Below are 13912 nucleotides of genomic sequence, written 5' to 3'. Positions count from 1 at the left end.
GTCCCAGGACAGATCCTCTAATATGATAATGCTGAGGAATTTGAAGTTACTGAACTTCTGGAATGACATTGAAAGGAAGAAGAATTTAAGATGGTATCAGGAATATCAAGACTAATCGATCTGAAGCACACAGCTGCTTAAGGGGCAGCAGAAATGCACGAAGTACCCATACCTCTGGGCCACCTGAAATCTCATTGTTGGAAAAGGCAATGGTTCCCACGTTTGCATTAGTACCCACAAATCAAATGGGACTGCCTAAGAAGAAGTAAGCATTCTCTGAAATGCTTGTGATTCACAATGTACAATGGGGGGAGGGGGTTCTTGAGTTAGAAAATGCACTTTCTGAGAAGCATTTGGGCATCCTGATAGACTCATCACTATCAACGTCTAGACAATGCGCAGAAGCGATTAGGAAGGCAAATAGAATGTTGAGCTATATAATGCGTTTAGTGGAGTTCAAGTCTAGAGATGTTTTCCTTAAGCTGTATAACGTAATTCTGAGGCCACACCTTGAGTTCTGCGTACAATGTTGGTCTCAATATTTTGTGAGGGATGTGAAGGCACTGGAGAGAATTGAGAGAAGAGCAACGAGACTCATTCCAGGTCTGCAGGGTATGAGCTATGAAGAAAGACTGAAAGAATTAAGCAACACACATCAAAGTTGCTGGTGAACGCAGCAGGCCAGGCAGCATCTGTAGGAAGAGGTGTAGTCGACGTTTCAGGCCGAGACCCTTCATCAGGACTAACTGAAGGAAGAGTGAGTAAGGGATTTGAAAGTTAGAGGGGGAGGGGGAGATCCAAACTGATAGGAGAAGACAGGAGGGGGAGGGATAGAGCCAAGAGCTGGACAGGTGATAGGCAAAAGGGGATACGAGAGGATCATGGGACAGGAGGTCTGGGAAGAAAGACAAGGGGGGGGACCCAGAGGATGGGCAAGAGGTATATTCAGAGGGACAGAGGGAGAAAAAGGAGAGTGAGAGAAAGAATGTGTGCATAAAAATAAGTAACAGATGGGGTACGAGGGGGAGGTGGGGCCTGAAAGAATTAAACCTGCTTAGCCTAGGTAGGAGACATGATAGAAGTGTTCAAAATCAATAAGGGTATAAGTAAGGTGGATGCCAGCTGCTACTTCAAAATTAATCCATCAACAAGGACATGGGGCCATAGGTGGAGATGGTTGAAGGGAGATTTCAGACTAACATCTGGAAGCATTTCTTTTAACAGTGAGTTGTGGACAAACTTAAACATGAGGAAATCTGCAGATACTGGAATTTCAAGTAACACACCTCAAAGTTGCTGGTGAATGCAGCAGGTCAGGCAGCATCTGTAGGAAGAGGTATGAGACGTCGACTGTATCTCTTCCTAGAGATGCTGCCTGGCCTGCTGCGTACACCAGCAACTTTGACGTGTGTTGTGGGCAAACTACCCAGTTGTGTAGTTGAGCGTAGTACCCTAAGAGACTTTAAAATCTAAACTCATGTTATTTCAACACACTATGTCAATAGGAATTAGGCAAGCTTTGTTGGGCCAAATGTTCTGTTGTCAAAAACTTTCTAATGTTCTAATGATTTGAATGACCATGAAAGGCTCAACCTGTAAATTTATTCATATAGAATTACTGTCTCTTTACTATGACTCTTTTTCAAAGGTTGGTTTGACCTTGGATTTGTCGTGGAGCGTTGAATAGTTTCCCACTCGTTTGCATATTAAAAATTAATTGCTGGAGGGAACAAACAGCATCAGGAGATGCACAGGTTTCGGATTGTATCTGAACGAGTGAATTATTTCCCGATTCTAACACGTGTAGTGCGCTGCAGCCTGCAGATCACTATCACCCAGCTCTGAGCTTGTGCATGCTGCCTGCCTGTACTCAGTACAGTACATTCAAAAGGACAATAGGAGGGAGGGACTACAGTCTGATTGCTGTGAAGCTGACCAACCACTGTGGACAAGTAGAGAGGCCCCGCCCCTGGCATCCGGGGCTTTGAGCCTCACTCTGGTGGCGCAGCGCGTCTATAAAAGCGGGTCTGCGCCTCGGCGCCCATTTGCTTTTGTGTCGTAGGAGGAGTTGGTTTGTTAGTGCTTCTGTGATTGCTTTGAAGTGACAGAATCGTCGTTAAAGGTGAGTTGCTTCGGACGGGGTGAGAGGGAAGGTGACTGCAGACACGGTGGGGCGTTTTGACGGTGGGCCGTAATTGCGAGTGGTGCGTGTGGGGGGAGGGGTTGTCCGCCATGTTGTGAGGGTAGGGTTTGAGTGTGAGGGGACCGGCAGCCGAGTCTGGGTCCGCTGCTCGGCCACCTTACGTTCTGCTGCTTTGCTGTATCGGAGTGGCTTCACAGCGGGCGCTCATTACCGGTCTCTTGCGGGCACGGTCACGCCGAGCGCGGCGCCAACGGCGGAGGAGAGCGCCGCCATTTTGTGGCGGGAGTGGATGGCGCTGTCCGCGCTCCTTCATTTAACTGCCGCTGTCTGTCCCTGAGGGAGCGGGGTGAAAACGGTGTTGGAATGTTCGCGAATCCTGGTGGAGGGGTGGTGGATTCCCGGCCGTGGCCCGTGGCCATAAATGTAATGTGACGAATGCTATTCGGGAGGGAACGGGAATGCCTGTGCTGTTGGTGGGCAGGAATACTATCCGGCTATCTCTCTGCCGCTTTGTTTGCCGGAGGGAGGGGAAGACGGGAAAATGAATCTTCAGGAGGGGTGTGTGCCAAGCAGCAACTTTAGTCTATCGCGGCGTGCACCTGTCGTGCTGCTCAGGCAGCTTCTATCAATTTGTGCCCATAATAGAGTAGTGTGTGCTATCAACATCGTGTCTAGTGGCCAGACAGTCTCTCGTTTTAATCTTGTGGCATTCAATCTTGCAATGATTTATAACACATGTAAAGCCTATTCCTTCCACATCTTTGCCGTGAGTGAACAAAAGCCAGCGATTCTAGACTATAGACAGGGTGTTGCTATAGTCAAGGACCAGAGGGCACAGACTCAAATTTAGAGGGACGTTCATTTAGAACAGAGATGAGGAATTTCTTTAGCCAGAGGGTGGTGAATCTGTTGGAATTCAGTGCCACAGGCGGCTGTGGAGGCCTAATCATTGAATTTATAGGTTCTTGATAAATAAGGGTGTCTAAAGATTACAGGGAGAAAGAGGTCAAGAAGGCTAATAAATCAGCCATGATGGGAGGGGAATCAAACTCAATTGGCTGAATGGCCTAATTCTGCGTCTCTGTCTTATGGTCTTTCTGAAGGGTCTCGACTGGAAAAGTCATCTATTCTTCTACAGAATTTGCGGAGTCTTTTGTGTTGGTAATCAGTCATTATTGGGCGTATGTCAAATATAGTTTTTGTGCATGTCATTTTTATTCCTAGTGGCTAGACCACTAACAGTTGTACAATTTGTTTAAGTAGTGAGTATCAAGCAGTGGTAAATCAAGGCAACTGGACTTGCTCTGTTTAGAAGATGTTTCGCCACTCACCCAAGAGGCTTATTCACTTATACAGTGAAATCCAGTTCTCTTGATTTACTGCTGCTTGATATACAATGACCTGGATGACTGAGAACCTTTGTTGACTTAAAGTAGTGAATGTTATCAAAAATATTGTTATTCATTAAAGATCTTGGGAAATCTTGTGGCCTAATGACTTTAGATCATATTTAAAAGTGGAACCCATTCTTGATGACTCGTGTATTATAATTGGAAAGTTCTGAACGGATAAATTATTCCCTTGTTCTTTGACATAGCAAGGAATTAATATTTAAATGTCTTATTTTGATGCATGCTGGGGTCTTTTTCCTTACGACAAAGTCTTGACTGCTGCATTTCATTGAATTTAGGTTTGTGTGGTTAGTGAAGTATCACATTTTGGTAGATTTTGCTACTTTCAGTTGATATGTCATTGTATTCATACAAAAATAAAACAGTGAAATACATAGTGATTCCATGGGACTACCATAGAGAGCATCCTCTCACAACTTTCGAAAAACCGACTGGTTTATCAATTCAGCTGAAAAGGCTACTGGCTGCAATCTGCCATCATTTGCAGGATTTGTATGTGTCCAGGACATTGAAGTGGGGAAATTTAGTGTCATGGTGTCATAGAATACTACAGCACAGTAACAGGTACTCCAGCCTCGCACTCGTTCTTGCCAAACCGTTTTTGAACAGTATTCACCATGGAAGATGCCTTCTCCAAAAGGTCCTAGAAAGTGTTATGGGTCTCGCCCCAGGCAGTCTGATCATTTCTCTAGTTAGCCCACCCCCTCTATTACCTCAGTTACAGCAGTGTATTTTAAACCACTTTTTACAATGCTATTTACATTGTAAATACATACTGGTGTTTGTGCTCATTTTATTCCATATCCTTACTTTAACCTCTAAATTGTTTTTGTGTAATTCTTTTGTATCTTTTTTGTTGCATATCACATCAACACATTATAGCAAATTCCTAATAAATGTAAATTTATATGGCAAATAAAACTGATCCTTAATATTTTTAGGCAGCTACCAAGATGGTGGAAGCAGACCGTCCTGGAAAACTCTTCGTCGGTGGCCTTAACACTGAAACAAATGAAAAGGCACTTGAAGCAGTGTTTGGCAAATATGGAAGAATAGTTGAAGGTAATTCATCAATTTATGGTCATTTCTCTTACTTGGTCAAGTGAAGCTAAGGGTTCTCTGGCAGGTTTTGCATGGTATCCGGGCTGGTGTCAAGAAATTAGAGCAAGTGTGTATAGTAGATATTTGTCATTCACCAATTTTGTGTCATCTGCTCTTCCTCTCCCTACTTAAGGTTTTGATCATCACTTGCTTAGTAGATTCTTGCATTATTTATCCTTTGTGTTCCTGTTTATCTTCTCGCCCCCCCCCGAATCTGTCACAACCTTTACCCACACCCTGTTCAATCTGATTGTCAGCCTTCACCCCTCGTTAGCTCACCTATCACCTCCTGCCCTGTCACGCTCCTCTGTCTTCCTGTAAGTCAGTGGAATACGCAGGTAGGAACAGTAAAGTCTCAGAATCAGTAATGAATGTGGTTGGACGTTGCAGTGGATTTTAGTGCTGCTCATGTTGAGAATCGATTTGTATTAATTGCTACAGTTGAAGTTCATATTGATCATGCACTGGTTACTAACTTGTATTTCCCTTTCAGTTCTTCTAATGAAGGATCGTGAAACAAACAAATCAAGGGGTTTTGCTTTTATTACTTTCGAAAGTCCAGGAGATGCAAGGGATGCAGCCAGGGATATGAATGGAAAGGTGAGGTGTTATACTATAGAATAATACTTCAGTAGTTGTCTTTTTGGGGAAAAAGTTAATTCAACTATCAGTGGTACTGGTAAAGAATTGGAAGTCTGAAATGTGTGTGTGCATGCACACTTGAGTGTAGAGTATTTTCCTTGTTAGCCCATGACCTATCTCTGGCACAGTAAATTGACTTATGTAAAACATGTTAATTGGCTTTCAGTTGATGTCTTTATCCACTGTATGCCTGTGGCGATTTAGGTCAATACTGAAGAAGCCGTTGACTGCTACAGCTATGTGTTGTGTTATATTCTAAATTTTCCAAAAATGGGCTCTGTGGATCTGACTGTTCAAAAGAATAGGACTTGCTGTTATACAAAAATAGCTGAAATTTGTGAATCTTCGGGTGCTGAAAAAAATATATTGTAAAAATTTGACCCATTGAAGTTTCCATGAATTGTAACTAAAGGTTGCTCTCAGCGCGTTTTAATGAATTTCCGTATGCTGTCAGGTGTGGCTATTGATTATGAAGGTCTTTTGACAAGTAAAATAAAGTTCCATTGGTTGAGGGCGTGCTGTTTAATAACACTGGTTTTGAAAGTAAAATTATTTGGTACATAAGATTTAAAATGGTCTTGGATTCCATTTAAAACCTTCATAATTCAAAAGCAAAAAGAATGGATCTACTTGGCTTCAGTGTAATTTGTAGTTTGTATTTCCAGTCATGCCTTTTAAGTTGAATTCACTCCTGAGTGCACAGCTGACATTTTTATCACTCCCTCAATTTTTTTTTTAAGTCTTTGGATGGAAAACCCATTAAAGTAGAACAGGCTACTAAACCAGCATTTGAAAATAGTGGACGACGTGGACCACCCCCACCCCCAAGAAGTCGTGGTCCTCCTAGGGGAATTCGAGGTGGAAGAGGAGGTAGTGGAGGAATGAGAGGTCCACCTCAAAAAGGTAAGTAGTTGGAAAAGAGGATAAAAATACAAGAGTAAACTGGCAGGTCTATTACACTCTGTCTGGACAGTTGCAACCCAGCAGGTTTCAGAGTGAACCTCTGTCAAATTTGGGCAACACACACTGCAGGCTGGATGAGCTGGGCAAGCCAGCCAGCATCAATGCAAAAAAGTAACCAGTTGACATTTTGGGCTGAGAGTCTTCATCAGGCTGGCTGAGTTCCTTCAACATTTTGTGTGAGTTGCTTGGATTTCCAGCATCTGCAGATTTTCTCATGTCTCTGAAATGGAAGAACACACAACAGAGTAGGAATTTTAGTAATTTCTAATGGGCCTAGATACTCCTTGTCTTACAGAACTTGGATTCAAGAGGTTTGTTTTGACTTTTTGATTTCCCTGTTTCTCAATCCTGAACAATGTTCGTCCATGCTAAATGTCAGGTTGTATTCGTGTGCATGAGCCTGATGCCTTAGAATTGCAGTAAAAGACATAACATCTGTTACTTGTTAAATAGTTTCCCCTGGAGCTTTGCAAATGCTCATAGTGGCATATTTGATAATAGAGCCTCCAATGAGATAACTGTATGATTGCAACAACCAACCATGCGATGTGTGATCTTTGTATTATATTGAACAGTTTGTTAAACTGCATTGTAGCTGGATGCATTTTGTTTGAGCTGAGTTGTGAAAATAGGAATGAAACTGCTTTAGATGCATTTGTTGGTGCTTTCTGCTGCACAATTAAAGTACTAACTTGAAAAGTGCTCAAGCAGAACTGTGGTGATTTGCACCTTTTTAGTTCGGAGATATGCCTGGAACCTTGCTGTCTGTTCTTTTCCTTCAAGGACCGCGTTTGTTCAAAATTTTAAACCAAACTCTAATTTCAAGCGATGAAGTTGTGAATTGCAAACTAGACATGGTGGAGATAACTGGCAGGTCGGGCAGAACATTTGGAGAGAAGTAATGTTTCAGATTGGCCTTTCATCTGTGTTGAATCTCCACTGATGCTGGCCTATTCCAGTCCCTCCAGTATATGGTATTTATTTCACATTTCCTGTATCTGTTGTATGATTTAGAAATATGGTAGTATATTCTCATAGAAGTAAGTTATCTTGGTCTTCAGGTACAGTTAATACTTCATCTTGATAATTAGTCTTGTGTAGATAATAGTTTTCATGATATTTTCTGAGATGTGGTTGGACATGCTCAACAAAGTACAGCACAACTTAACTACCTGAATTTAACACACCAGTTAGTGAAGTGTATATGATCAAATGTGTCCATAATGATTGATTTTGTTTTTAGTGACCTCCAGAGGGCCACCATTGAAACGGGGTCCCCCTGGACGTGCCAATGGACCCCCACCGAAAAGGCTTCCGCCTTCAGGTCCAATGCGAACTGGAGGGATGGGAGGAAGAGGAAGTGGATCAAGAGGTAAGAACAATATTCATTAATGTTTAAATTTTTCTGCTTTGTTCAGGTTGAATATTTAAGTTAGTGTATTTTGTTCCTAGGGCCTCCCTCACGTGAAAGGGACAGTTATGGTTCACCTCCGTCCCGCAGAGAGATGATGCCATCCAGAAGAGATGATTATATTCCCAGAGAAGATTACTACTACAGAGACAAGTATAATCTTATTTGATCTGGGGACGTAATTAGCTATAAACTACCAGGTGGAAGATTAAGAGACAAAAGGAAATCATGAACTTTTAAGATCTTGGTTAGGGCACAATTGTCCAACTCTTGGGCATGATGTAAAATCTCAACATTGCACTAGTGATTTACCAACGTGATCCCAAGAGATACAAAAGTTGTGGTTCTTGATAACCTGGCAGAACTATTTAATCTCATGGGTGTAGATTAGATAGAAGCCATTTTCCTGTTTTGATGATTTAAAGGGTGGAGGACATAGATGAAATGCACAGTCAGCATTGTTCAATCGTACCTAAGAGTCTGAAAGGAAAATATTTGCATGGTTACAGTGAGATAGTTAGGTTTGCTTTTAAACTGAGATATTATTGGGAGATCGCTGTGCAAAGAATAACTGCATCTGAAAAGATACTTGTGGATGCACACTTGACATCTGCATTGTCTAGTCTCAAGCAATGATGACTTCTGTAGTATTGATTCTGAGAAATGATGTAACTGCATTTCCTCTAAGAAGTTCTGAGCTTTTCATCCGTTTTCATGAGATATGTCTCAGGCTTTTCAAGTTTTCAATGTCTTCATGGATGATCACTATGTGTAGCCACACACATTCAGCAGTTGGGATAATTTATTTATTGAAGTTTATGGATTTATTGAAATCTGTACAATTAATAGTGTGCTTAGACATTTTTTGCTTGTCAATTGTTTTGACTTCACTCCAGTGTTAGGTGGTTGTTTATAATGATGCTCATAATTCTCAGCCTATCATGTGGTGATGGCTTGCTAGAACTTTACGCCATTATTGCTCGTCCATTTATAACTGGTGCTGTTTTCAACTGTCTTATGACAAAGTTGTCTGTACCTTATTCTAGATTCTGATTTGTATTGCACACATTAGCAAACTTCTCATTATTTTGTACATTGCAGTTACTCTAACAGAGATTACCCAAGCTCTAGAGATGCAAGAGATTATGGTCCACCACCAAGGGATTCATATAGTTCCCGTGAATATTCCCATTCAGGTGGCCGTGATGATTATGGATCGCGAGGCTATAGGTATGACCGTATTTTGTGCCTTTGTTGTCAAACTCTGATTCAAGTTTCCTGATTGTCTTCATGATGAATAATTTCATTTCCAGTGATCGTGATGGATATGGTGGACGTGAGGCACGTGACTATTATAATGATCGTCCAAGTGGTGGCTCCTATAGAGACTCTTATGATGGCTATGGTAAGATGGCAATTGATTAGTGTCAGTGTTCATGTTGATGCAGACATTTCTCATTCTATTTTGGACAAGGCATACATTTTTTTTTTGAACTTGAGGGTTTGTTTGTCATGCATATGTCTTGAACTTTAAGCAGTTTATTTTTACAGTGATAAAATCCACAGCAAAACAAATGAACTTCAAAATAAAGCACAAACTTGCTGCTGAGCAATATCCGTCAAACAAAAGGCCTAGTCATTTAAGAAAATACATATTCAACTTGTAGTGAAATAAAATGAGTTACATGTGCATACGTAAACCTAAAGGCTGGAAATATTTCTGCATAACCTCCCCAACTGTTGCTGGAAGGATGACAATGTGAGACCTACCAAAATGAGTTAAGTCTTACATTTAAAACTTCACTACTTTGCTCAAATGATCCCCCAATGATGGGAACATCTCAATGCTGCATCTTATCAAATGCCGCAAGTGCAAACAAGTTTTTAAAAATGCAGATTTCAACAAAGCTGCAGTAAGTGAGTAAATCTTATAAAATGTAAGGAATATTTCAAACGTTTCCATATGACCTGACCATTGACCCTGCAGGTAACTCACGAGGCGCTCCACCTGCACGAGGGCCTCCACCATCTTACAGTGGAGGTGGCCGTTACGATGACTACAGCAACAGCTCAAGGGATGGATATGGTGGAGGCCGTGATAACTACAGCAGAAGTGATACTTACTCGAGTAGCCGCAATGATCGTGTTGGTAGGCAAGATAGAGGCCCAGGTGTTCCAATGGAAAGAGGCTATCCTCCACGCGATTCATACAGCAGCTCAAGCCGCGGAGGAAATCGTGGATCAGGGCGTGGAGGAAATCGCTCTGACAGGGGCAGTGGCCGAAGCAGATACTAAAACTGAACTTAATATAAATTGGACCAAAAAGCCCTTGCTCTCTTAATGCTGTTTTTCCTTACTGAAACACAACAAACAATTTGAGGTGAAAGGACTGTCAAGTGCTTTCCATGCAAGCAGATTTTGAGAATTTAATTCGGTTTGCTGTTTATTGTTAGTTATTTTTTTGTTTTTTTTAAAAAAGTCAGTTTGTACTTTCTAGTGGGAACGGTGCAGAAACTGGTTAAACATGGAAAAAAAAAGTTAATGTTATATTGGTGCTACTGTCTGTGGCTTTTCCATACTTGCATATGGATATATAGAACTAGATCTTGCTTTGTTGCACCAGTGCTATTGTGAAATAAAAATCAAAAGTTTTCAGTGAACAATGTTATGTTGTTTAACCAAACTCCTTTGGTGGGGTGGGGGTGAGGGGGAGGTAATACAAAGAAAATATTTTAGTTGTTTTTCAAAATGGGAAGGAAAAAGTGCCCAGACAACTGAATTCAACTAACAGCAAGCAATGCCGATGAACGTTCATAACTGCCCGATGAAACCTTGCAATTTTCAAAATATGCCAGTTGTATTTCAGTCTCCTCCAGTTACAGATCAACATTCAACCTCAAAAGCTCCAGCCACAGCTGACTCTGAAGCAAGCTGGTTAAAAAAATTACAAATCATCACCAGTGAGTATCTTTAAAAGTGATTTGTTGTTAAGTTCTGGCTTAAAGTGGATACAAATCTTAAAATTTCCCAAATGTCATTTAAGCACTTTTATGACTCCATTTTCTGCAAGTGTAGTATCTCACTTTAAAAGGAATTTGCTGTAATTTTAAGAATTTGGCATCAAGATTTACAAAGTCATCCTGCAAAAGCCTGTTACTGTTCAAAAGCTGGAGACTTAGGAAAGGCAGTTGAATCTAGGACATACTCAACCGAATCAAAGAGCCAATTAAATGTGAAAAGAGCAACTCTGGTAAGCAACGCAAACCTTTTTATCTTAACCTACTAAGTGAAACCCATGGTTGCATAAGGAAGTACTTCGCTCACCAATTATAACTCCATGTTCAATTAAAACAAAATGGAATTGCGTAGGTAATCAACAAACCATTATAAGTTGCCTACTAAATGAATCCTGGTTACATAAGGAAACCACCAAATATTGTCATCCTTCTGTTCGATTTAAATGAAATGGAATTCTATACATAACGCAAAACCAAACCTGCACAGCAATTTTTCTGAAGCACTTTGGACAACTTTTGAACCCTCAGCAGCATCAGTGGACTGACTGGAAGGCCAAAGGAAAAAGTAAATTGTGCTTTGAATGATTTAAAACTCAATATTTTTAGTAACAATGATAAAATACAAATATTGAGTTAGGTGTAATACAGTATAAGTTTTAGCATGTATTTTCTTACAGGATGAGGATATAGAAAATGGTTCTTGAACATTTTTGATGAGGAACTGTCCAGCTGTTGGGTGATGATATCCTGAGTTGAATCAAATGGAAGATCATTTATCCAGGTACACTAATAGAGAGATTATTTTGTGTATTTTAGCCAACTAATTTTCTGTGTGGTGAATTTAATTTGTAATCCAAAATATGGAAGGACAACATTCACGTGATGGCAATTACTGACAATTAGGTCCCAATGACATGCCCTGCCACATGATACCATATCCTAATACTGGATGATTATAATTATTTAATAGTGACAGCATGGAAGGAGCCCATTCATATTGTTGAGTCTAGCATCTTTGAGAAATCCAGTGGTCCCTGTAAATTTGATGTTTACCTGACCCTGGTAGTACTGTCTCCAGGTGCATTTGGGCCATTTGCCAAAGTCTTAATTCTAGGATCTCCCTTGGGAACAGTTTTCCTTTCCTTGTCTCTGATTTTCAACACCTCTATAAAGTGCAGTTAGCCATGTACTTTTCTTACCCATCTTAGCTCACCCAGTTTCCATGATATTTGTATAGTCACTTTCTTAAGTCCCTGTTTAGTTATTTAATATAGCTTGGAGTAGGCCCCTCCAGTCCTTCGAGCCATACTGCCCCAGTAACCCCACAATTCTGCTTAACCCTAATCTAATCATGGGACAATTAGCAGTAGCCAATTAATGCACCCGGTATGTCTTTGGACTGTGGGAGGAAACCTGAGCACCCGGAGAAAACCTGTGCATTCAGTGGGGAGGAGGTACAGGGACTGCTTACAGAGTGTCGCCAGAGTTGAACTCTAAATACCAGAACACCCCAAATTGTAATAGGGGCATATTAATCACCATGTTGATGTTAAGTAGTTAAATTATTTCAATTTTACAATTTTTTTAAAAATGTCTTAATTTCTCTGCAGCTTTCTCTTAAACCTTTTCACCTGTTAATCTTTGATTTGCTTAGCTTGGTACCTTGTAAGATAACCACTTTATCTTTCCCCTTATTGAGTGCCTGGTATAGAAATTAAAGTCTTTCTGCTATACAGATTTTTTTCAATAAATATGTAATTAGTGGCTACTGCATTTTCTTTCAGATCAGAAGAAATCTGGATTTAAGTGAAATGACCGTTGAAAATACATAGTGGAGCAGCATAAAGGGTGGAATGGTGAAGAGAGCTTGAACTGCATTTGACCTTTTGATGAGCTGGAAGGCTGTTTCCTTATAGCACTACCGAGAACAAAAAAAGGCACTTAGATCTGTACCCCACCATGTTTTTGAAGTGCATTCAGGTGTTACTATGTTGTACTGTAGATATTAAAAGCAGTTTGGGTTTCTACATTTCTTCCATTGTTAACGTCCTTTCCAGTTGTCTTTAGCATTTTGGCGATTACTGTGACGCTTTCATTCCTCATGCCTATAGTAACTGTCAATAATTGCCCTCTTTGGGCTGTTAATTCATCTATAGTTAGAATTAATCTGAAACACACTTGTTTCCGTGGGGAAAGTAGTCTGTAAGGTGTAATACTGAAGAATGAGATGAGCTAATCTTTACTACTGTGGTCTTTGCTTTCCTATGTCACAGGGTTTGAGTCTAATTTTTTTGAGATGTTGTTAGAATATCACTGGCATATGTCATGTAGTTTTGTGTCGGCATGTGGCCAAGTGGTTAAGGCATTGGACTAGCGACCAGAAGGTCGTGAGTTTGAGCCCCAGCCGAGGAAACATGTTGTGTCCTTGAGCAAGGCACTTAATCACACATTGCTCTGCAACGACACTGGTGCCAAGCTGTGAAGACTTTCCAGGCGCAGATCCATGGTCTCGCAAGACTAACGGATGCCTTTATTTATTTGTTTTGTGGCAGCAGTACGTTCTAATAGAAAATAGTAAAACAATAAGTTACATTAGATATATAAAAAAGAAATGCAAAATGAGAGGAATGTTCTCCACGGTACTTCTGCAGAAATTTGAGAGTCTTTGATGACTTGCCAAGTTTCCTTAAACGCAATTTAGCCACTACCATGGCTTCTTTGTAATTGCATCAATATATTGGACCCAGGGTAGATCTTAAAGATATTGACACCCAGGATCATTCCACACGGAAATTTTCTTGATATTATTCTTTAGTTGTCCATATCAAGAGCTTTGGATACCAAAAACGTGGGACAGATGAGAGTAGAGGAATAGTTTTTCATGAATGGGTTGTGGATGATGCTAGCAAGTTATTTGGGCTGGTGGGTTCTTTCTGGTGAGCTGATGACACAACATTTCACTACTTCCATTTCTGCTTTTAGGTCCTGTGACTTTAATTATTTTTGTAATCTGCTATTAATCTAGGTTCTGTTACTCATCCAGAAAAGTCACCATTTGTTGCTTATCCCTGGTTATCCAGAAGGGCAAGTGTTTGACAATTAATTTGGATCATAAGACATTTAGAGCAGAATTAGGCCATTCAGCCCATTGAGTATGCACTGCCATTCCATCATGGCTGACCAAGGAACCCACTCAACCCCATACATATGCCTCTTTGAAATA

At 40.7% G+C, this 13912-nt stretch overlaps 1 protein-coding gene and 1 non-coding gene across 3 annotated transcripts; both read left to right on the top strand.

Moving 5' to 3' along the window:
* Positions 1-2016: 2016 nt before the first annotated feature.
* LOC140192998 (RNA-binding motif protein, X chromosome-like) lies at positions 2017-12716 on the top strand. Of its 2 annotated transcripts, XR_011884552.1 has the most exons (10): positions 2017-2122; positions 4497-4617; positions 5150-5256; positions 6039-6201; positions 7505-7633; positions 7714-7825; positions 8774-8902; positions 8986-9077; positions 11367-11470; positions 12474-12716. XR_011884552.1 is itself a non-coding variant. In XM_072250459.1 (9 exons), exons 2-9 carry the CDS (start codon positions 4509-4511, stop codon positions 9965-9967), a joined length of 1149 nt encoding a protein of 382 aa, XP_072106560.1. In that variant the 5' UTR covers positions 2017-2122; positions 4497-4508; the 3' UTR covers positions 9968-10335. The 2 variants fall into 2 exon arrangements, 1 of the variants encoding a protein (XP_072106560.1); XM_072250459.1 differs by lacking the exons at positions 11367-11470; positions 12474-12716 and adding an exon at positions 9660-10335.
* Positions 8302-8373, top strand: LOC140192999 (small nucleolar RNA SNORD61). The gene has a single exon (XR_011884554.1). It is a non-coding gene; the product is annotated as a small nucleolar RNA SNORD61 (small nucleolar RNA).
* Positions 12717-13912: the final 1196 nt, after the last annotated feature.

This window comes from Mobula birostris, unplaced genomic scaffold (genome assembly GCF_030028105.1).
Source record: "Mobula birostris isolate sMobBir1 unplaced genomic scaffold, sMobBir1.hap1 scaffold_3355, whole genome shotgun sequence".
Classification (NCBI taxonomy): domain Eukaryota; kingdom Metazoa; phylum Chordata; class Chondrichthyes; order Myliobatiformes; family Myliobatidae; genus Mobula; species Mobula birostris.
Note: the sequence above shows the minus strand (reverse complement) of the source record. Positions and strands in the feature narration are given on the sequence as shown.